This window comes from Engraulis encrasicolus, chromosome 10, assembly GCF_034702125.1.
Source record: "Engraulis encrasicolus isolate BLACKSEA-1 chromosome 10, IST_EnEncr_1.0, whole genome shotgun sequence".
Classification (NCBI taxonomy): domain Eukaryota; kingdom Metazoa; phylum Chordata; class Actinopteri; order Clupeiformes; family Engraulidae; genus Engraulis; species Engraulis encrasicolus.
Genome location: NC_085866.1, coordinates 29,291,861 through 29,316,132, shown reverse-complemented (window position 1 = coordinate 29,316,132; position 24,272 = coordinate 29,291,861). Strand labels below are relative to the sequence as shown.

General features: G+C 44.9%; 1 protein-coding gene across 1 annotated transcript; it reads right to left on the bottom strand.

Annotated features, from left to right (window-relative positions):
• Positions 1 to 10,891: 10,891 nt before the first annotated feature.
• Positions 10,892 to 22,020, bottom strand: LOC134456918 (5' exonuclease Apollo-like). The gene is made up of 6 exons (XM_063208573.1): positions 21,255 to 22,020; positions 20,054 to 20,219; positions 19,627 to 19,809; positions 16,525 to 16,769; positions 15,426 to 15,681; positions 10,892 to 12,518 (listed from the first exon to the last, which is right to left on the bottom strand). Exons 1-6 carry the CDS (start codon positions 21,444 to 21,446, stop codon positions 11,395 to 11,397), a joined length of 2,166 nt encoding a protein of 721 aa, XP_063064643.1. The 5' UTR covers positions 21,447 to 22,020; the 3' UTR covers positions 10,892 to 11,394.
• Positions 22,021 to 24,272: the final 2,252 nt, after the last annotated feature.

Below are 24,272 nucleotides of genomic sequence, written 5' to 3'. Positions count from 1 at the left end.
GTAAACCATGTGGCCTAATATGATGTGCAAACCCTGCCAAAAAAGCAAACAATAGCAGCGTTGACATGTGAACTTAATTTCAACCGATTGACTATGATCTGTTTAAAGCCTATATGATGCATATTTACTCGGTTTATATATTTAATCGTATTAAAAGGTCCCAAGTAAACGCAACTAGTGCCTTAACTGATGGACTGACAAAGTGGTGTATAGAACTACGGGAACACAATAATGCTAACCAAGGTCCACAGAAATGAAGAGAATTCAAAATAAAATAAAATGGTGGAAAATGGGAAAAGAGCATTGGCGAGACACCTGTGATTCTAACACTATTCGTCTGTTCTATTACTTGTTCTGTGTACTGCCTTGTTTAAGTGCAGTGAAGTACACTTTCCACCCTCAGCGTTTCACGAGGTGAGTACATTCCGATTTACGTTCTGTCTGATACACTTATCGGAAATGACGAATTTGTTGCGTGTCATCAGTGTACCAAATGCCAATATACAATTCACCATGGAAGACACTGTTCGTTATGTTGACATTTTTTAGTTACCCCTGCCTATTATACACATAGCAATTGTCTTTGGATTCAAAACTATGCTGTTATTGTGGAGATTCGGCAGTTTGACAGATCTGACACTCAACTATGTAACCATTATGGCGGCAGGTAGGTGTGAAAAGTGGAGAGTAACTCCAAACTTTAAAAAATGGCCGTTTTAGGGATGTTATCCGGGTAATTTACAGTACACTTTGCCGCAGCAATTAGAAATGGAACACCCTGCATACCCGAACACAGTGCGGAAAGGGCGGTAAAAACGAGTATTGGAACAGACCTTGAGAGGCCAACAGGACATCAAATATCAGGGATTAAACAGTGAAACAGAATACCAATGAGTTGTGACCGTCCGATCAGCTGTTTCCTAACAGAATGAACAAAAAGGCACACTCACTGTGTACACACAGCGCTCACTCCTGCAAATATCAGTGAATACACATAGGCCTATTAATGATTACACACTGCACTGCACCAGTGGTGTAGTCTACGTAGAACGCAGGTATACGGAGTATACCCACTTCTAAATTTCAGGGATTACAGTATACCCACTTAAAATTGATTGATCCATTACTTAGAATAGCACAACTATATCCAGTATACCCACTTCAAAATATGCTCAAGTTTACAGTATACCAACCATACAAAAGTAGACTACACCACTGCACTGCACACTACTGTGTGTACATGTCTCTGCATGTGTGTGTGTGTGTGTGTGTGTGTGTGTGTGTGTGTGTGTGTGTGTGTGTGTGTGTGTGTGTGTGTGTGTGTGTGTGTGTGTGTGTGTGTGTGTGTGTGTGTGTGTGTGTGTGTGTGTGTGTGTGTGTGTGTGTGTACGTGCGCGCATGCATGTGTGTCCGTGTGCATGCTTGTGATCCCTTGCTGTAAAACATGCAAATCTTTCATGTTAATGTTTTTTCACTGATCACTGAATGTTGGCAAAGAGCAACCTGAGACAAACAGCAAGAGAATGATGGAGAGCTGGGTCAGACAGAGAAAGATTGAATGGATGTGTGTGTCTGTGTGTGTGTGTGTGTGTGTGTGTGTGTGTGTGTGTGTGTGTGTGTGTGTGTGTGTGTGTGTGTGTGTGTGTGTGTGTGTGTGTGTGTGTGTCACAGAGAGAGAGAGAGAGAGAGAGAGAGAGAGAGAGAGAGAGAGAGAGAGAGAGAGAGAGAGAGAGAGAGAGAGAGAGAGAGAGAGAGAGAGAGAGAGAGAGAGAGAGAGAGAGAGAGAGAGAGAGAGAGTGCTTCAATCATTCAATCATGTCATTGGATGAAATTAGATTTTGAAAGCATCCCTGTCTTAGAATGTTGTACATCTGTCAGGACTAGATGAACTGTGGAAAAACAAGACAACAACACTAGATCCGGATAAAGTATGGGTTTGCACTTCAGTGTCACCTAAGGATCTGTCAAAGTTCTCTGGGCCATATACTAAAGGATCAGATAAAGGAAGTCTTGTAAGGACGTACTTTAAACAAGCAGTGCAGCATCATTTGCAAAGATTAAAAAGAAAAAAACGTGTGGAAAAAAAAGAAACTGCAAAATGTGTCACGTATCCCAGCAGCACGTCCTCTCATCTAAGTCCCCCATCTCTGTATAATGGGACTACCACACCACCCTAGCTGCAGTAATCAGCATCATTTGTGAAATTGGTCTATTTATGTTTCTAATGCGCAGGGATGAAAAAAAAAAGCAGTCATGTTGCACCGCACCGATGTGAACGAGCATCAACAACATCCCTCCACCATGGTGTTGCACCGCACCGATGTGAACGAGCATCAACAACATCCCTCCACCATGGTGTTGCACCGCACCGATGTGAACGAGCATCAACAACATCCCTCCACCATGGATGGACTAGACTCTGGAGACGTGGAGATGTGGGCAGAAGCCAGACCTACCATTAGACACATCAAGGGAACTCTGCTAGATACTCTACAGCCCATCTCTCTCCCGCAATCACATCATTGAACTAATACATTTCTATGCAACCACATACACATAGGGAAAATGTGCATTCATCCACAATCTCTGCACTTGCAATTTACATCCGGAATGTGATAGGTGTGGGATTGTGGGATGTGTGTGTGTGTGTGTGCGTGCGTGCGTGCGTGCGTGCGTGTGTGTGTGTATGTGTGTGTGTGTGTGTGTGTGTGTGTGTGTGTGTGTGTGTGTGTGTGTGTGCGTGCGTGCGTGCGTGCGTGCGTGCGTGTGTGTAAGAAACACCAGGGGTGTAGTTCATGGGGTTAAAGTCTCACCACAGCCCCATATATGTAGGGGGCCCCCACACAGTAAGATATATGAAAACATATGGCTGAGGGTCCATTGGAAATGATTGTAGGCCTAGCCTGGTGAACCAGCGCCACCCGCTGGACGGCAAAATGTTTTGTAGGCCTACATAGGGCCCACAATTTGCTGCTACGCCCCTGAGAACCACAGCTGAGATGACTGTGTGGGGTGTGTGTACATATGCTTCTCTGTGTAACTGTCCTTTTTATCTTAGAGCTATCTTTCCAAGTGTTGCTACACTCTAAGAAGGAATGTGTCATTTGCAGAAGGAGGCTTTGCACAGTGTGGCAGAGCCAAAGAGAGACTGCCTAGGGCTGTAACGATACACTCAATTCACGATTCGGTTAGTATCATGAATTTTGACCTACGGTTTGATACACCCATGATTAATTAATTAGTAGGCTTTTTCATATTTGCATGAAAACGGAAAGAAAAGTGTGCAACACCAAGCTCCCGTTGCTCTTTTTTAATGTATATTTTAAATGTACATTAAAAAAGAGCAACGGGAGCTTGGTGTCGCGCACTTTTCTTTCAGTTTTCATGGTATTTTTGCTGGTCCTGCACCCAATCTTTTTGAGACGGATGTGTGTGTTTTTCCCTTTTTGACTATTTTTCACATTTGCAAACATTAAATGTAGTATACATTAAACGTTTAAAATAATGATGATGATGATGATTTGAAGCATTATCACATCATATCATATGGTTGTTTTCTGGACTGAAGGGTAACGGAACTTTGAAAGGGTGTATCGCAATATGGCCTTGTACCGCAATAGCAATACATATCACGATTTCTCGTTTCAATACAATATTGTTACAACCCTACTACCCAGCCATCCCATGTGTTTGAGTACAAAGTACTATCTGAAGAGGCGACTCATTCAAGTCTCCTCAACATAGCTACTGTACACAAAATAGTCAAAATGGAAAAGGTTCACATGAAGATCGACTCTGTGTGTGTGTGTGTGTGTGTGTGTGTGTGTGTGTGTGTTTGTGTTTGTGTGTGTGTGAGTGTCTATCAATCTGCCACACACTGAGATAAGATATAGTGTATATGTGTGTGTGTGTGTGCATATACCCATCTTAGAGAGAAAGAGAAAGAGAGAGAGAGAGAGAGAGAGAGAGAGAGAGAGAGAGAGAGAGAGAGAGAGAGAGAGAGAGAGAGAAAGGGAGAGAGAGAGAGAGAGAGAGAGAGAGAGAGAGAGAGAGAGAGAGAGAGAGAAAGAAAGAAAGAAAGAAAGAGAGAGGGCGAATACTGTAGACAGGGACATGAAGTGAGAGAGATTCAGTGTTTGGCAAACAAACAGTCATATATTCTCCATTGGCTGCGTTGGCCATTTTGCCCCCCTATTTTGGTCATATCTCTACTGTGCAGAGTGTTGTAGCATAGTCCTATCAGCGTTGTAATTGGCATTTTTACGCCTTTGAAACTCACTCACTCTTCTCACTCAGGGCAGTCATGGGTGAGCGGTTAGGGCGTCAGACTTGCATCCCAGAGGTTGCCGGTTCGACTCCCTACCCGCCAGGTTGGTGGGGGGAGTAATCAACCAGTGCTCTCCCCCATCCTCCTCCATGACTGAGGTACCCTGAGCATGGTACCGCCCCACCGCACTGCTCCCCATGGGGCGCCACTGAGGGCTGCCCCCTTGCACGGGTGAGGCATAAATGCAATTTTGTTGTGTGCAGTGTTCACTTGTGTGCTGTGGAGTGCTGTGTCACAATGACAATGGGAGTTGGAGTTTCCCAATGGGCTTTCACTTTCACTCACCATTAAGGCCCCTGCAAACCCCAGTGGTCAAGACCATCTGTGTGTGAGTTAGTGTGTGTCTCTGCTGTGTGTGTTATGTTGCGTATGTTAAAATAGGGGAATAGGGGAATTCTATTATTACACTGTGTGTGTAAGTATGTTTGTGTGTGTGTGTGCATGTGCGTACGTGTCACTTAAAGTATATACTGTACATATACTGTATGTGTGTGTGTGTGTGTGTGTGTGTGTGTGTGTGTGTGTGTGTGTGTGTGTGTGTGTGTGTGTGTGTGTGTGTGTGAAAACAGGGTAGTTGTGTGTGCATGTGTGAGTTGGAATAGGGAGTGTTATTATAGGCCTACATCTGTGTGTGTGTGTGTGTGTGTGTGTGTGTGTGTGTGTGTGTGTGTGTGTGTGTGTGTGTGTGTGTGTGTGTGTGTGTGCGCCAGTGTGCATATGATGGGATAAGGAATGTTATCATTATACATCAGCGTGTGTGTGTGTGTGTCTGTGAGAGAGAGCCAGTGTGCATATGATGGAATAGGGAATGTTATTATTATGCATCTGTTTGTGTATCGGGCACTGCGCCTGACACAACATGCAGATTCATATCAGTCAGTGTGTGTGTGCTATGCGTATGCTGGAATAGGGAGTGTCATTATATCCTAGTGTGTGTGTTGTGCACCTGGCACTACAAGCAGATTCATATCAGTCAGTGTGTGTGCATGTGTGCGTGCCTGCGTGCGTGCGTGGTATGCGTATGCTGGAATACGGAGTGTTATTATTATGTATTAGTGTGTGTGTTGGATACCAGTGTGTGTGTGTGTGTGTGTGTGTGTGTGTGCTTGTGTTGGGCACCACACCTGGCACCACATGCAGATTCATTACTCCGCCAGTGCCCGCTATGCCCGCGCTTCGTTTCTAGCCGGCGCCGCACCACAGAGATTTGGGCACGTCGGAAAAGTAGGATACGGCACAGATGCCAAGTGCTTTGAGCTCAGAGAGAGGGAGAGGGAGAGGGAGAGGGAGAGAGAGAGAGAGAGAGAGATAGAGATAGAGATAGAGATAGAGAGAGAGAGAGAGAGAGAGAGAGAGAGAGAGAGAGAGAGATGGAGAGAGAGACTGAGAGATAAAAAGCGATGGAGAGAGAGCGAGAAAGAGAGACAGAGAGAGCAAGAGAGTTTGGGTGTGTGTGTATTTTCCCCACTTCCCTCTGGATGCTTCCCCAAATGAGGCGAGTTTAGTTTAGTTTCTTCTGTGTGTGTGTGCGTGTGCGTGTGGGTGTGCGTGTTTCTTCTGCTCTTTGCTGTTTGAACAGGGAAAGTTAGTTGGGAGCAGCAGCAGCAGCAATGGCTCTCCCTCTGCGTGCTGTGTGCCAACGCTGTTTTAGCGCCCTGTGACACCATGCTGCTCAGGGGAGCTGATTGGCCCCTCTCCATCCCTGATGGCGGCGTGTGTTATATGCATGTGTGTCTGTGTCTGTGTGTGTGTGTGTGTGCGTGTGTGCATACGGCATATGCATGTGTGTGTGCAGGGACGCTGACAGCTTTGGCTTGGGCCGGGACAAAGACATCTAAAGGGCCCCCTAATCCAATACATGCAATGTATTGCTAACACAAAACGGGTCCCCTCATTCCCCTGGGACAACTGACCCCTTTGCCCCCCACGTTGGCTTCCCTGTGTGTGTGTGTGTGTGTGTGTGTGTGTGTGTGTGTGTGTGTGTGTGTGTGTGTGTGTGTGTGTGTGTGTGTGTGTGTGTGTGTGTGTGTGTATAGCAGCTGATGGGGTGGGGGGTGCTTGAGTAGGTTTCAGGGAGCCTGCAGCTCCATCTAGTAGGTGGAGGAAGGGAAATAGAGAGAGGGGATAAAGGGAGGGAAGCTGTGAAGAGATGATGTGAGTAGACACAGATTAAAGGTGAAAGTAAAGGAAGAAAGGAAAGACTCAGGGTTGGAGAGAGAGAGAGAGAGAGAGAGAGAGAGAGAGAGAGAGAGAGAGAGAATGAAATGCCAAGGTGAGGTCACAGCTGGAGCTGGGTGATTGCTAATATTTCGATGGAAATGGAACTCAGTGTGAAGTAAGATGACAAGTGTGTCAGAGATGCAATCAGCCATAGGCCTACTTTCCTTTCTAGAAATCAGCAAAAATTAAATAAATCGACACAAATTTTAGAGTGGCTTTCAGATTTTGAGAAGATGTGCTCGGCACTGAAACCAAACCTACATTGATGAAATTATATATTGTTGTAACACTTATGGATATGGATACACAGTAGGCTAATGGTGCATGAATAATTATAATGGAATAATGTTGTAGGTATTGTGTAATGTCTGATCTACCGTATGATTAATTAACACATTACTTGTGTGCAGTGATGATTACTCCAGAGATTTCTTTTAGGAAGGGGTGATGTGTCACAATCGTAAGTGTCCATAGAAATTAACGGTGAAGATTCGTAACGCAAATATGGCGTCTACCCGCACATCTCCCGCCTTTCTGGCAACAAGAACCAACTGCCCGCTGAGCTGCTTTGCCATTAATCCAATCATCTAGCTGCATCGGCGCACGCAAATTGTTGCGCATGCTCAGTTGTGAAAAGATGTCACTCGTGCTGTTATGGAACTACTGTGTCTGTGCAGTCTCAAAAAAAAAAACGTGAGAAAAGTGGCTTAAAAAGCTTTATTTTGGCTCGCATGACACTACCAAGCAGTCTATTGCTCAACTTTTCACGGCGGTTTCAACCATATGGTTTTCACAACTGATGGGTTCCCTCCCATCCTGAACTCCGTTTCCCCATTCACTCTTAGATCTTGTCTCACTAATCGCGAAATAGCACCCCGAAGGCGTCAACAAGATGGCGGCTGAGTGACGTAACTTATACAGGAAGAACTTTGATAACTCCCCCATTAGTCATCAATAGGGAAGTGTATGTGGTACAACAAAGTAATAGTGTGAATTCTGAGTGTTAATTAATCATTTATTACCACTGTTGCTTAAAATCTTGGCATATCAGCCCTGCTGTGGCCTGACGGTAGGGCACTGGGTGGGTTACTACGCCAGCGGCCCGGGTTCGATTCCGGCCGAGGTCATTTGCCGATCCTTCCCTGTCTCTCTTTCTCTGTCCAGTCAAAAATAAATGCAAAAAAGCTCTAAAAAATATATTTAAAAAATCTTGGCATTTCGATCCAGACATTTGTGAATCAGACATTTGACTATCACATTCTGCACTTGGCCTGTGTGGCTTGTAATGGGCAATACGCTCCATTAAAATCGCCCATAAGCCTGTCAATGGGCAGTCTGAGCATATACAGCTTTGCACAGTTTGATGCTACTGCCATCTACTGGTCAACTGTGAACATTGCACTCCAGATTCCTATCTTGAACCTGCCCGTTTAGAATGGCACAATGGTTCCAGTTTTCTTTATTGATCAGAAGGGACTTTCAAGCTCTTTGCTCTCTTTGTTACCAGTACCACATTGATGAAAGTAGTCTCAGGCTCAACAACACTGTTTAAGAAGTGGCAGAGCAATTAATCATTCTCAAGGCTCTCTGCAGGGAAGATTCTTATTCAAAGTCTGCACACTTAAAATCCTTTTTGTCTTTTATTATTTCTTCCTGATGAAGATTGTTGAAGTCGAAACATAATCTAGCCATGAAATAATAAAAGACAAAAAGGATTTTTAAGTGTGCGGACCTGTCACTTTGAAAACTACAGTTGGCCTTCGTCCTGCACCTTTTCCTGGCATGTGCACAATTCTGTCCTTCAACAAGATTCTTATTGAAGCCTGATGACAGTTGAAGCATTGATGAAAGTCAGAACGAATGAATACGTATGCCAGTGGTTCCCCGCCTTTTTTGGCCTACAGCCAACGCCTCAGCTTAGGCATGTGGCCTGTGTTTAGTAAAGCCATGTCTCCCCAGCGTCGCAATTAAAAGTTACATACTTGAGAGATGTACAAAAATATACCACACAATTAGACAACACAATTACAACACAAACACAACAACATTAAATAAACACACAATTTTATTCCTTCAGCCAATCACCAGAAAGAAAACACTATAAAAACTACAGCAGAATGGCACAAAGTTTCACTTCATTAAAAAGACAGAAACAAACAGAAAAACAAAAGCAAATAAATTTACAAAAGTATTCACTTGTTTGGCCCAGAACCAGGAAGCCCAATAAAACCTCTTGACTGTCCTGACTATAACACTCTGTTTGGGCTGTAACTTCCCATGTTATGTATGTCACACACGTACAAACGGCAACACTCATCGGAACACACATACACACCGCCGCAATCATCACATCACATCAAATGCAGTAGAGATTGCAACAATTGGCACTTGACACATGTAGACAGCGTCAAACATCTTTCACATCATAGACAGAAAAATACTCCTCTCGTTATGTCACACATACAGAACACACACGCCAACATTTCTCACCTCACGTTAACACAAAGAATGCAGCACACCTCACGTCACGCCACACATGTAGACTGCCACAGCTCGTATCCCATCACACCGGCAGGCTTGTAGTGTAGTCCCCCACCATCATTCGAATCTGTCACACTCCTTGATGTCACATACAGTATGTTGTCATGTATCATTTCTCACATCACACGACAGACAACAGCACTCCACATCATGCCACACATAGCCAGACATCATACATAGGTGACATTTTATAATAAGGGATACATAAAAAGCATTATGAAATAATGGCTTAGTAAATTATTAACAAATAATGAACAAAATATTAAGTCATTTTGGTAAATGAGTGGGAAATATTTCTCAAAGATTTACATATTGTTTGTAAATGAATGAAATTACTCTTAAAAGGTTTGTAAAATCTTGAACATATTATTTGTAGATATTTCATGAAGCATTAATAAAAGTTATTTAAAACATTTGTTCACGATTTGTTCATCATTAGTAAATCATTTGTAACTTATCCCTTATTATAAAGTGTTACCCTAAAGGTGTCAAATTCTGAAGGTAAAGAGCACATTTTGCAGTGTTAATTTACCAAAGCCAGAGTACGATCTGCACTATCTATGTTCAATTCAAGTTGAATTAGCAATGCTATATATTCACTGTTAAGGTTGTGGCTAATGGAGGCGGGTGGGGGATGGAATAGTAGGTTGAACAGAAATTTGCAGACAGTACATCGGGAAATCTATGTGAACCTCATCAAGTGCTTTCCCACAGCGTTGAGGACTATTGCCGAGCCTTAAGGCAGAATGCACTGACGTGAGATACATACCTGTACGCCTTTATTTGATGCACAAGGAAACAGTAAAACCCTGTGACTGTCTGTAAGGCTCTAACACTCCTCACATTACACATGCAGACAATGCAGTTAACAAGTGCTGTATGGTCCACCCTTATTTGAACATGATTAACAGACAAGGCTGGATTAATGAGCAGGCTAGATATGGCCGCAGCCTTGGCAATTTTGCTGAACTGCAGATGCAGTAATGAAAAAAAAATCTTGTTATTAATCCTCTACAGTAGCAGAACTTAATTGATAGTTCAGAATTAAGACATGTAATTTTATCATAACCTGTATCCAGGCAACCTTAATCCAGCCCCGTCAACAGAGATATAGCCTATTAAGATTCAGTACGTATATTTGTAAATAAATACTGTTTATAATAGTATAGTACCACAGTGCAAGCGATGCTACACTACAACAAACAATGCAGGTGACAAACTGGGTCAATGGCCACGATATAGTAAGAACAGTAAGAAGGCTTGTTTCACTCTTAGGCCCTAAAATTCATAGAAGAAGTGTTGATGTACTGTATTTTGTGGGTGTGAACCCAGTCTTAACAGCTGGGTGTCAGTGAAGGGCAACCTGGATTCCAAGAGACCAGGGGTGCGTTTCTTGACAACAACGTTGCTAACTAAGTTCGCAAGTTATTTGGTTCCAATGGCAACCAAGAACCAACCCATTGGAAACCTAGTTGCTAACTGGTTAGCAGCAATGATTACGAGAAACGGAGTCCAGGTTTTACTTGTCCAATCAGGACATTTGGACAAATAAAAGCAGGTCATTAGGAATATTTGGCACTGGGTCGCATATTCTGAATCCTGGTTGCCCATCACGGCTGGTTGTCCACTTCAGCTGTGGCACAGTTAGCATGTTAACAGTTAGCCAACTAAGAACAGCACAGTTGCCCGTTCCCGCACCTATTTAATCAGCTGACGTGTTCACGTCGGGAATCGGAGCATTCGGGAACCAAACAACAATGCGGTTTCAGCAGTTTCAACAGGGAGATACGCGCTCACCTGCATAAAAAACAACAGCCCGCTATGAACGACGTGGGTGGTTCTTTGGTTCCAAATGTAATTGGTGCAGGAACGGGTAGCAGCACCATTCTGTCTGGCCTGAAAACAGTAGGTGAGGCATTCACATCATCTCATCATCACAGTGAATCTTTCCTCGTTAATAAGAGCTAAGGGTCCCCACACATCTGTGTCCACGAACAACATTCATAATCGTAAACTTTATACAATAAAATACTTTACAAAAACACAAACATAACACTTTATGAACAAGACAAAAGTGGTGTTACATAAAAATACTACATGTAGGGTGGACTTAGTCTTAACGGAAAGATCTACCAAAGCAGTTTTTGTTTAAGGCTCTCCCCCTCCAACCGGACTCTTGCCCTCTGGTATGCCGTTCCGTTTACCGGTGCAGCAGGGAATGGAACGCCCTCGCGTGTAGTTGCTGAACCGCAGCCAGATGATGAAAATCAGGTTACCCCCTCCCTCATATAAGGTCACATAGATTCTTATGCCAAAGCAGCTTTGAATCGCTTTATGGCTGCTTCAAATGGGTCGCTGACCCTCTTCGGACCGACGTTCAGTGGGCACAGTCTGAAGACCTGACCTAGCCCTAGACCTTCCCGACCTAGCCCTAGAACTTCCGGGCCTAGGCCTAGACCCTCCCGACCTAGTCCTAGACCTTCCCGACCTAGCTCTTCCTCAGAGAAGTCCAGGCTACCCAGAAGTCTCTGCTCTTCCTGCCCCATGTCCTCAGTAGACGCCTGGCTCTGGCGCCAACTCTGACATGGCCGGTTCGAGGGGTCGCGCGGGGTCACGGCTGCTGTTGCCACGCAAGTGTTGTCGTGGAGATTGATGTGCTCAAGAGAAGAGACCTGGTCCAGGTGGGTTGCCCTGGGTACGTTTGAGGGAGAGCTCTCCTCCTGTACTGTTGCCGTGCTGTGACTGAGGGCAGGTTGGTAATCACAAGAGCCAGGAGGGTCAAGGCATTGGCTACTGTCCTCCTCCGTGTCCGTGACCAATATCAAGCTAGATTCACTTCCTCCTTCCTCCTCGTCGTCATGAAGCGTTAGTTCCGTCTCCTTCTCAGCCAATTGCTGCTGCTGACACAGTCCATTCTTGTTCTCACTGGCCAATCGCATACATGCCTCGGTATTGTCACTATCCAATCGAAAGCTGGCCTCGCTCTTGTCACTGCCCAATCGCATGCTCGCCTGGCTCTTCACGTCAGCCAATCTCACGCTAACGTCATTCTGCGCGTCGCCCAACCGCATGCTGACCTCGCTGACAATGGCGTCGCTCCGTGCGCCGGCCAACGCCGTTCCGATCTCGCTCTGCGCATCGCCAAACCGCGCGCTCACCTCGCTCTCCAGGTCGATGATGGAGCCCTGCTCGATGTCCAGCAGGATGCAGCTGGAGCCGTTTAGCGTGCTGTCCACCTCCTCCTCGGCCGCCGGAGAGGTTCGCCAGTCAACGCCAGGGTCACGGTCAGGGTCAGTGTTGCTGCTCGCATCTGAGGTTGCTGAAGATGTGTTTTTCCGTTGTAGCGCAGAGGGCCTCGGCGGCTTTGGTGGTGATTCGAACACCACGCCACGGGGGCCCCGTAGAGGCGCTCTCCTCAGCAGAGTAAAGTCTGAGATGAGATGGGATGATGAGAAATTTGAGAGGGTACACAGAATATACTGCATCAACGCTCTAAATTAACTTTTTACATCACCAGCCAAAATGGCTAGTAGATGCTAATCTCACTAGCCAAACACACACTCACTAATGGGTCAACGTGGCAAGTAAGTTGGCGTTTTCTACCAGCCAAACTGAAATTTCACCAGCATTTGGCCAGTTGGCTGTTTCCTGGTCAACCATAGCCTGTAAGTAACAGGCTACTGGCACACTGCCCTTTCACGCCTCTCCGCAGGCGTGGTTTAGTCAAAAGATGCTTGCACGTGGTTGGAGCAACCTCATATGAATGACATGACACTTCGACCACTCACGTTGAAGCTTTGTGACGTAGGACGTGTCTTCCAAAACCATTCTCTGCTCGTCCTTGAGAAAATCAACTTGAGGTATTTTGGATAACACCGCTAAAATTGCTGCTTCCATCCCGACGCATGATAACTCCTCGCACGCCGCCATTACAGTTGTGATTCAGGGAGGGGGCGGGCACAGCCGAACTACCCTGGGGGAGGGTGTTGCGTTCGATAAACGTCATACCCACTGAAATCCCTCCCTACGATCCTGATTCGTCGTGNTGCCCCGGTTATTTCGAAAACTGAGGAGAGCGAATCACAGGTGTACCAGAAGGTTTGTGTAGCCCAGCCCCCTGGGCGTCAACACATAGCTTCTGGTTCACCAGGAAAGGTTGGCTAGTGTTGATTTGCAGCCCTGTACTGCACGCTAAGTGACATGTGTTAAAGGATAGCTCCGGCGTAAAATGAAAGTTTCACCATCGCTTTCCCATGCCACATAATGTATCTAATGATGAGCCATTCCGGGCAATGCCGCGCCGTTATGGAGTTAGCTTATTTTAAGCTTTTTGGTGAAAAACGCAGCCAATGCATCACGGCGGGGCCAATTATAGGCCTATTATTTTCTGATGTTTCCCCGCTATAAACAACTTCAAAAACGCTACACACTTCATCACAAAGGTCTCGTCAATCAAACCGAGGCACAGAGACGATCATCGGACCACACTGGCCAGTGTTTTCAGAGGTGTCTCACTGTTGCAACTCTCTGACCCGGATGCAGGCTACTCAGTCAGGTGGCTAGGTAGGCTAAACATGGTCCGCGGTTACACCGGCTGCGACCGTAAAATGAAAAGCTGGAACCCCGACCGTTTTCACCGACTGCCACTGTCTAAACCAGCCATATTCCGGGAATGGCTAATAGCATTAGAAGTGGACGAAACTGACGTAAAAACCCGGAGGGATCGCTACTACCGTGTGTGCAGGGAGCATTTCGAGGATGATGGCTACAAGAAGAGTAAGGGAGATGGAACACCAAAACGAAACCATCTAAAGAGGAATGCTGTGCCAAAAAGGCGCATGGCTATGGAGGTATGTTTGAAGAGAGAGAAACATGTGTAAATGTGTCTGGCTCATGAATCTTGACTGTCTGTGAATCTGTGAAACTGGTTGCAACACCGCGCGTCTTTGCCAGCAAGCACTCTGTTTTGGGAAGGCATAGCCTACAGGTGCAGTAAATGTAGCCCACTACAGGAGATAAATACACGGTCAAAACAAACTAGCGCGGGATGGCAAGTGAAATTGTGAAATTGTGCGACCTGAGGCATTCGATGTGGTTGATGTCAAGCATGCTAGAGTAGTTTCAGTGAAGTAAGTAGACTCTAATGACGAGGGCGCGCGAGGTCAGATGGACCATTACACAACGGAGGAGGGCTGGAAGAATTTTATAAAGTCGTACTAGAAGTGCTCTTACAGATGTAAGTACACCACCAGTGGTGTGTTATTACAAAGTTGACTCCATGCTATATTATACCGTGTTGCAATTACTTTGTAAGAGTAGTCTGCCTACCTGTATTCTCCATACAACTCTTCAAATCTGCTGCCTGCACACACGGTAGTAGCGATCCCTCCGGGTTTTTACGTCAGTTTCGTCCACTTCTAATGCTATTAGCCATTCCCGGAATATGGCTGGTTTAGACAGTGGCAGTCGGTGAAAACGGTCGGGGTTCCAGCTTTTCATTTTACGGTCGCAGCCGGTGTAACCGCGGACCATGTTTAGCCTACCTAGCCACCTGACTGAGTAGCCTGCATCCGGGTCAGAGAGTTGCAACAGTGAGACACCTCTGAAAACACTGGCCAGTGAGTGACTGTGTGGTCCGATGACCTTCTCTGTGCCTCTGTTTGATTGACGATACCTTTGTGATGAAGTGTGTAGCGTTGTTGAAGTTGTTTATAGCGGGGAAACATCAGAAAATAATAGGCTTATAATTGGCCACGCCGTGATGCATTGGCTGCGTTTTTCACCAAAAAGCTTAAAATTAGCTAACTCCATAACGGCGCGGCATTGCCCGGAATGTCTCATCATTAGATACATTATGTGGCATGGGAAAGCGATGGTGAAACTTTCATTTTACGCCGGAACTATCCTTTAAACATGTCGAACATTTTGAACAGCGTTTCTGAGCCCTGAGGAAGGTCAGTAGACCGAAAGCTTGGATTATTAAAAAGAACACAAAGTGTGCAGACGTTTTCCTTTCTATTTCACACAGTTTTTGTTTATGTTTGGCACCTTTAATCGAGTGTGCGGTGTGATCCGGTTGAATAACAATTTTTCTTGACAAAAATCTATGGATATAATTGAATTAACAACCTATCCTCATCTTTACTGACGTGCCACACACACATTCAACTTGACACGTGACACAGCTGAGAACGGCAGGTGGAAGAAGAGCCATTTCTATGGAACATCCCACCCGATGATCCTAACTAGCTCATTTGTTCAGAAATTATTCAGATTGTCATAATAAAAGGAAGAAAGCCCAAACAAATCCCATCTTTAAAACATGTTGATACTGCACCTCCTCCATCCTGGGCTCCTGTTCCCCCTCCTGCCCCCTGCCGGAGCCTGTCTGCCATGGAGCGCTGCACCGAGTCAGGCACCACGATCTTGTGGCGCTTTTTGCGGGGATTGAAAACGGCAGAGAAGGAGGGAAGGGCGGTGCCCACGATGGGCAGGATGCTGATGGGCTGCAGCGCAGATATGAAGTCCTCCAGCTCCTGATAGGACGAGTGGTCCGAGTAGGGCACCACGTGCAGACACGGGTGGCACGACACCTGCCGCGGATGAAACACAAACATAAAATGTTGGATCTCAAATGGAGCACTTGTGCACTTCGGTGCTTGTGTTTCAGTGCATATGGTGTCTTAATTACGCACTGAAACATAGTGCCAGAAGTGCACCATCTGAGACACAGCTTTAGACTTTAATGAATATTAAAAAATGCCAGCTGCGACTGATGAAAGAAAAACACAAGATATAGATGACATTAGAAATAAATGAAAAATTCAAGTGATAAATGTAGGAGGAGATAAATAAGTAATGAAAAGTAATAAAGAGGAAAAAAGAGGAAATTCATGAAATTCAAATTTATTAAAAAATATGTAATATCAGAAATTCTGTACACCATTTCTTGGAATGTACGGTAAGCAAATGAAGTGAGAAAAGAGAGGTTATAGCCTACAATGTGTTAAATTAAAGAAGGAATGTAATTATGCTTAAAGAAACCAACCATATAAGCTATCTTTTGCTAAATATTGAAAGTAGCCTATGTACAAATAAAACTTAAATACAGAAATAACAGCACAAACTCATTACATATTCCACTGCTAGACAGCAACAACTACTCTCTTCAAATAATAATAATAATACTATCTCTCTCACCATGGGTCTGCTTAAATTAAAAAAGAAATGTACCGTAATTATGCTTACAGAAACTAACAATGGAAGCTATGTTTTGTTAAATATTGAAAGTAGCCCATTCAAAAAATAAAACTTAAATATAGAAATTACAGTTCAAACTCTTAACTGGTCATTACATATTCCACTGCCAGACAGCAACAACTACTTTCTTCAATAATAATAATAATAATAATAAAAAATAATACTCTCTCTCTCACCATGGGTCTGCTGGTGGGCAGGATGGCGATCGTTGGCTCCTCGCGGTTCCACTGGTGCAGGTTGGCGGGCCGGATCTCATCCTGGTTGACCACGCGGATGCGGCCGGCCCCGGGCTCCGTGGTGAAGACGTTCAGCAGCTTCAAAGCCTGCACCGTCTCCATGCGCTCCGGACGAACCTCCACCCACGCCTTGAACTCCAGTGCCAGCTGCACCAAAAGATCCTCCTTACCCAGCGAGTACAGGCCTGGCATTAAGAGACAAAACAGACACACACACACACACACACACACACACACACACACACACACACACACACACACACACACACACACACACACACACACACACACACACACACACACACACACACACTCGGCCTGATAGTAAAAAAAATATCCTGAGCCTGAACCTTTGACCATTTTTGAAATAAGAAAAACCTAATGGGTAATAATGAATATAAGTTACATGGGTCATGTGTTCTACGTTTATGTTGACAAACTCTGCCAAGCCTGAAATCAGGCACTAAGTCTGAATACCATCAGCCCTGATTACACACACGTGCGCACTAGGGTGCATCAGATGCCCCCTATGAAAAGATATTGCCTTGGCCCTATAGTAAAAATGTTCTACACCCAGTAAAAACACACTGTGTAAAATATTTTGAAATTTGGATGAAGTGCACCGGGACCACCAGCCCCATGAAAATAGAAAATAATGGTGATAGTCAAAATCTTGGAATAGAAATGGACATTTCGCTGCATAAAGCTACCCAATAAAAATATATTGCCTCAGCTGTGTGATAAAAATGTTCTATGCACAGTAAAGTCACTCTGTGTAAAATATGTTGAAATTTAGATGAATTCTACTGGGTCAACCAGGCCCATTAAAATACAAAATAATGGTGATAGCGATGGGCAACCTGGATTCCAAGTTTTATCTTTCCAATTAAGGCAATTGGACAGGTAAAACCAGGTAATTTGAAATCTGTGGCACTGGACTGTAGCTATGGGGCACCTAAGTCACGCCTTTCTACTTCCGATCTATGGGGCTGGAGCGCTCAAAATTTTGAGTGCGAGTTAATGGAGCGAGTCAAGCTAAATCCTCATCCCGTTTGGCATGTGCTCCGGATTTCAAATATGATGACAGTGAATTTGAAAGGTTTGGATTTGCGTCGTAAGACCACTCATTTTCGGCACGCAAGAAACGTTATTTTAGCTTTTGTGCAAAACTGTGTTGGAGACTACACATGCGCCTCGCATATCTGACGTGAACCGAGGCACAGCCAACCCTACCGCTGCACCGTGGCTTAAGTGGCTGCACGTCGGACATGCGACGTCTGTTGTGTAGTCCAAATAATTACATATTTTTGCACACACACAACTCAAAAATCGCTTGCCAAGTGAAGTCAACAAGCACACCATTGGTTGTTATTAATTCTGAGGCACCGCATATGTGTGATCGACGGGGAAATGCGAGGTGGGTCGGAAAATAGCTTTGATCAGTCCATTACAGCCCAGTCAAAAGTTTTTGCGTTGCCAGCCCCACAAGCCACCCGGAAGGGGTGGAGACTTAGGTGCCCCATTGAATCCAGGTTTTCCATTGTCTTAAAACAGAGGTGGACAAACCCTGTGACACATTTGCCCCTGCCAATATAATGAACCAGCTGATCCTAATTACCACTTAAGCCAGGTTGATGAGGTAATTAGTGAAATCACCTGTATTGGGAACACAAACAGAAGGAATATCTAAGCAGGCTGTGTATTCAGTCGATCCACTTACACTTCAGTCTCGGGACAGACTGATGGTCAAACTGCTATATTCAGGCAAAATTGCTGTTTTGCAACACAATATCAACTCCTTGCTGCCTTGGAGCACTGCTAGTGTCAAGCAAGAGATTGCAAAGCTGTATGACTGTTATATTTGTGTGTTTCACCTGTGGGCCTACAATTCATGGAGGAACATCTGTGCTAAAGCTGTGAATGCTCCTTGGAATGACTAGGCTACAAGGCAGTCAATACAACTGTATCGAAGAGTGCCATTACTTCTTTATCCCATCGCCTGTGGTAGTATTTCACTTTACTCCATCAGATGAGTACCACAACTTACCTGAGAGGCCCTTGGCAATGGACTCTGGACCTGGTGATACCCATGACACACCTAGAAGACACTTAAGTACAGGTTTTGGGAAGCCACTCTTTCCAACATCACATACAGTTGTACTGACTGTACTCTATTGAACTACTGCAGGGAGTTCTTGAAAAAAACACAAGTCATTCCGAGGAGCATTCACAGCTTTAGTACAGATGTTCCACCAGTTATTAACAGCTACCTGTACAATCCTGTAGGCCCACAGGTGAAACACACAAAAGTCATACAGCTTCGCAATCTCTTGCTTGATACTAGCAGTGGGTCAGATGGTGCATTATATTAGCTATATTTGGAATATGTGGCACTGGACTTCAGCTTTGGAATCCAGGTTGCCCATCACTATCACCATTGTTTTTTATTTTCATGGGCCTGGTGGACCCAGTAGAATTCATCTAAATTTCAACATATTTTACACAGAGTGATTTTACTGTGCATAGAAAATTTTTATCACACAGCTGAGGCAATATGTTTTTATTGGGTAGCTTGATGCACCGAAATGTAAATTTCTATTCAGGGCTGGACTGGGGGATAAATAGTTGTTATTAGTGTTGGATAATTATTATTAGTGTTGGAGAACTGACTCACCGGTGGGCCCCGCACCCTCTTTGGCCCCTATTTTCAGTAATGTAAAAAAAAAAATGGGGGCCCAGGAGGGTGCAAGGCCCACCGGGAAATGCCCGCTATGCCAGATGGCCAGTCCAGCCATGTTTCTATTCCAAGATTTTGACAATCACCCTTATTTTCTATTTTCATGGGGCTGGTGGCCCCGGTACACCGTGTGTTTTTACTGGGTGTAGAACCTTTTTACTATAGGGCCGAGGCAATATATTTTCATAGGGGGCATCTGATGCACCCTAGTGCGCACACACACACATGCACACACACACACACATGCACACACACACACGCAGCGCAGAGCCTGAAGACACTAACAGAGAGAGGAGAGCACTGACCGATAACCACCCGGTGTCCAGGGTGCGAGCGGATGATCTCTTTGACCTTCTTGGTGGCCTCGGCTCGGGAGGGCAGGGTGCGGGTGGGGTCGCAGTTGGTGTTGTCCAGGTACAGGACGTCTATGGTGATGTCGTTGCTCAGACAGGGCTCACGGAACATGAGCGGGTTGTAGCGGAAATCCCCTGATAGACAGACAAACAAGTCCAGAAATTTCATTTTGATAGTCTGATACTCTACTGTGTCATGTTCTACTATTTTACTTCTCTCTCTCTCTCTCTCTCTCTCTCTCTCTCTCTCTCTCTCTCTCTCCCTCTCTCTCTCTACCTCTACCTCTACTCACCCACGCCCACACACAGTACTAATGGGTTTGAACTGTCTTTCCATACACACGCACGCACGCACGCATGTGCACACACAGACACACACCAGTATACAGGATGTTGCCGAAGTATCCTTCGAAGAGAAACATGACTGCTCCGGGGCAGTGGCTGGCGTCTATGAGAGTCACCGTCATCGTCTCCTTCCCGACGTCGTCAAGGGGCAACTTGTGTGGAATGCTAAGCTCCAGAGGATGGATCCATTTATCGTTCACCTAGGAAACACAAACGGCAGCACAAGGGCATTCATGGGTAGGTGTTTAGGGCAGCAGACTTGTATCCCAAACGTTGCTGGTTCGACTCCCGAACCGCCAAGTTGGTGGGGGGAGTAATTAACCGGTGCTCTCCCCAACCTCCTCCGTGAGTGAGGTTTCCTGAGCATGGTACCGTCCTGCCGCAGCCTCCTTGCACGGGTGAGGCATTTCACGGGTCTTTTTTTGGGGGGGTTGGGGGGGGGGGGGGGGGGAGATTCACGGTGTAAATGTAAAACGCCAAAACAATAAGTGCTGTATGACATTGGCACATGGAGAAACTATAGGCCTTCATTTAAGCCATTTATGTTTTGAGAAGTAAGGCTACATAAGGCACACGCAAGGGTCTATGTAATGAAAAAAATAATAAAACAAAATAGGAGCAGAGATAAGAATTTAAGATTACTGTGAAATTGTTCACGCATAAACAAAAAGGGTCTAAGAGGGTAGGCTATGCCTTTTCCCCACACACACACACAGGTGTACACATTCTACATGAGGGGTGCTGGTCACAGGGCCAGTTTTTCAAAATTCCTCCCATTAAAAGGGCTGAACAACATATTACACATGTATGTCTATATTCACATTCATTACACATTCATTTCTATGCAGCCCGATGTCTCCTCTGCCTTGTCAATGAAGGCCTGTCACCTAACTCATTACAACTGTAAAACAAAGCCAGGGGAGTGTTAGTAAACTCATCCCAACTGTCCCTTCTCGGAAGGTTTTTTTTTTTTTTTTTTTTAACATTTTCGGAAACTATGGCGGCCAAATTTAAACTATGGCGGGCCGCCATAGTTTCCTCAATGTATGGGAAACACTGCTTAAAGTGCACAGTAAAATAATCAGCCTGAAGTATTAGTCCATAACAAACGGTAGGCCTAAACGACATATTTGAGCGAATCACAAGTGACGCTATTATTATGCTATTACGCAAAATCACACACATGCATGCATGCATACATTATTTGTCCAAACAGGTCTGAAATATCGGCCTACCTGCAGCTTGAGTTTGAGGAGTTTCGCAGTGATGGGAGAGCAGTATATGGGCCGGTTGGCCCAGGTGGAGGTGAGTCCAGAAGTGTGGTCCGAGTGCATGTGCGACAGGAAGAACAGGCGGACGTGCGCACACTTTCGCACCTGCCAAAAGTCCACGGCAAGTGGGGTATGAGGTATGACTTTGCCATTCATTCCTCCTACTGACGGGGCAGCGAGAAGTGATAACCGAAGGCTTCAGCTCATATATTGGCAACACATAACTTCACGTTATCGACACAACACAAACACAGCCCAGGCTTTGGCTAAAGTACAACGCTGGTTGTAGAATATTTCCGACGAGTGACATTCTCCTGCTGGCAAACAATCGTGTCGTTTGCTTAGTGTTTGGTCTCACTCACAAATTGTAGATAAATGATAAAATACCGAAGCGTTAAACAACTACAACATATTAAATATGCTAACTTAGCTTGTTAGCCAGCTGGTACAACAGACAGCAGAGAGGCCTTTGTTATTGTTCTGCTGGCACGAACAGTTAACGCACCAACACGAACCAGTCTAGACGTGAAAATTGCGCTAACGTGATAATGTTTTTAAATACAATCATGACTATTCAGTACAAGTCCACTTGTGTTGCTTGTGCCATAGGCGACGCATCGCAGACATGCTTTTTTCATGCCAGCGCCAAAACACATGACAACTCCGCCCTCTTCTGTGTTGGGCAGTACTTGGCTCTGTTGTACATGGAGAAAGAGCGCCCTCGCGTGTATGGGAATATTATTAAAACATCATGGTCAACCAATGATACAGTAAGTAGGCCTACCTTGTGGTCAACATTATCAATTATTATATGGTTGTGACGTCATCTGTCGAATGCTCCATTCATTTCAACGGGGCTCCCCAACGTTCGGACGTCTGTTATTTTTCGATAACGGACGGGTTGGTCTATAACAGACCGCTGTCAATGGCAACAAGACTTTTCACTGCTAAAGCGACTTTTCAACAAGACTCTAATCAGCTGCTGTGATGGACAGCGTCCTGGCTACCGCTGTCAATGGCAACAAGACGTTCACTGCTAAAGCCACTGGCTTGTATACAAGTCAGTGGCTAAAGCGAATGTTTCATATCACTCCGCAGGGGGTCCGGTCTTTTGTCACTCTAATCAGCTGCTGTGATAGACAACACCTGTTGTCCTGGCTACCTAGCTGTTGCCTAGCGGTGTTCCACAACGGCACTGTTTTGTTTTGCGCAGCAACAATCTTAACATTAAATAGGTCTAAAGAAATGTCCCCGCCATGTGTGAATCATTTAAGTATATCCATATAATAAGCGGGTTAACTTTCGGCGAGTCGGTCGCTTTGTGGAATAGCAGTACTTCAGAGAGAACAAGACCCCTCCGCTCCGCGTCGGGGTCTAAAGATTCTCTCTGTCGTGCTGCTATTCCACGGTAGCGACCTTCTCGCCGAACGTTAACCCTTACATCATAACTTGTAAACTGGTGACTTTGAGATTGAGCTCATTAACCCTTTCTTTTATTCCTTCTTGTAGTTTGTCATGATTAGTGTTGGGCAAGTTACTCAAAAGCTGTAGGCCTACTGACATGTTACTGTCTTTTCAAGTAATCAATCATTTACAATATTAGGCCTACTTAATTTAAAATGTAAGGCATTACACTAGGCCTACTTTTGCATTAGGCTACGTTACGTAAGTTAGGCTACTTGATCCACTAATATGGATCAGGGCATTTACAGTGTAAATCAAGCTCAAGAGTCATACCTTTTTCACCTCCTCCAGGTGTTTCGGCAGCATAGCCTACAGACTAAAAACTACCAGGTCGAGGTTCAGCAATAGCTTCTTTCTTCCAGACCACGGTTCAATGCATTGTAACAGTAAATATTACACATTTTTGCCCCGTAATGCCTTACATTACTGCGTTACGGAAAAAGTAATGCATGTCATAAATAGGACAGTCTGTGGGTAAGTGGTTAAGCGTCAGACTTGTAAACCGAAGGTCACTTGACCAACTCCAGACCCGCCAGGTTGGTGGAGGGAGTAATTAACCAGTACTCTCCCCTAGCCTGACAGGTCAGACCATTCATTTTGAATTACTTCGTAATCCACAAATGGTCTGATTACGCTTCTCTGGGGAGGGTTTTCAGCTGGTTTTCAGACAACCGGCAGTGTTGCCAGAGGTAAAATGTTAAATGATCATATCAAAATCTCAAAAATATAATTTTTGGAGGCTTTTGGGAGGAAATTATTGTACGAACCAAATGGTTGTTTTAAACCAAATGAAGGAAAATGATCATACAACATGTGTTTTTGATTGTACAGAGGACAAAATTATGATACAAATTATCGTACATCTGGCAACACTGACAGCCGATGTGTTTGGACAAAAAGCAAACGCACTTGGGAGCATAATAACATATGTCAACTGTCAACGATTGGTCAGAGCTCATTTCAAACCAGAGCTGAGTTCACTTCTCCCGTCCTAGTACTGCAGGGCACAGAGGATCCAGACCTAAAATGAATTGTGAAGTAATTCATGTGGTCTGGTAAAACCAGGCTACCTCTCCCCCATCCTCCTCCATGACTGAGGTACTCATAAAGGCAATTTTGTTGTGTGCAGTGTGCACCTGTGTGCTGTGGAGTGCTGTGTCACAATAACAATGAGCTGGAGTTTCCCAGGTGGACTTTCACTTTTTGTAAGGTGTTACTCCCAACACTGGTAATGATCCAAAACAACAAGCTATATGTCACATCTGAATTGTCATTGTAAACAATTTTGACACAGAAAATTAAACAACAAAAAACACACTCTCTCTCTCTCTCTCTTTCTCTCTCTCAGTGCTGGTGGACATTCTTCAGTTGGCCGTGCCAATATTATTATAAATCATGAAGAGACCACAACGTGTGTATCCAGTTGGTATCGGTGTACCTTTTATTAAGTGACCCCGCCTTCCGGTCCCCAGGTTACATAACAAAGGTTCCCCCTTAGTATCCATAACACTACATCCC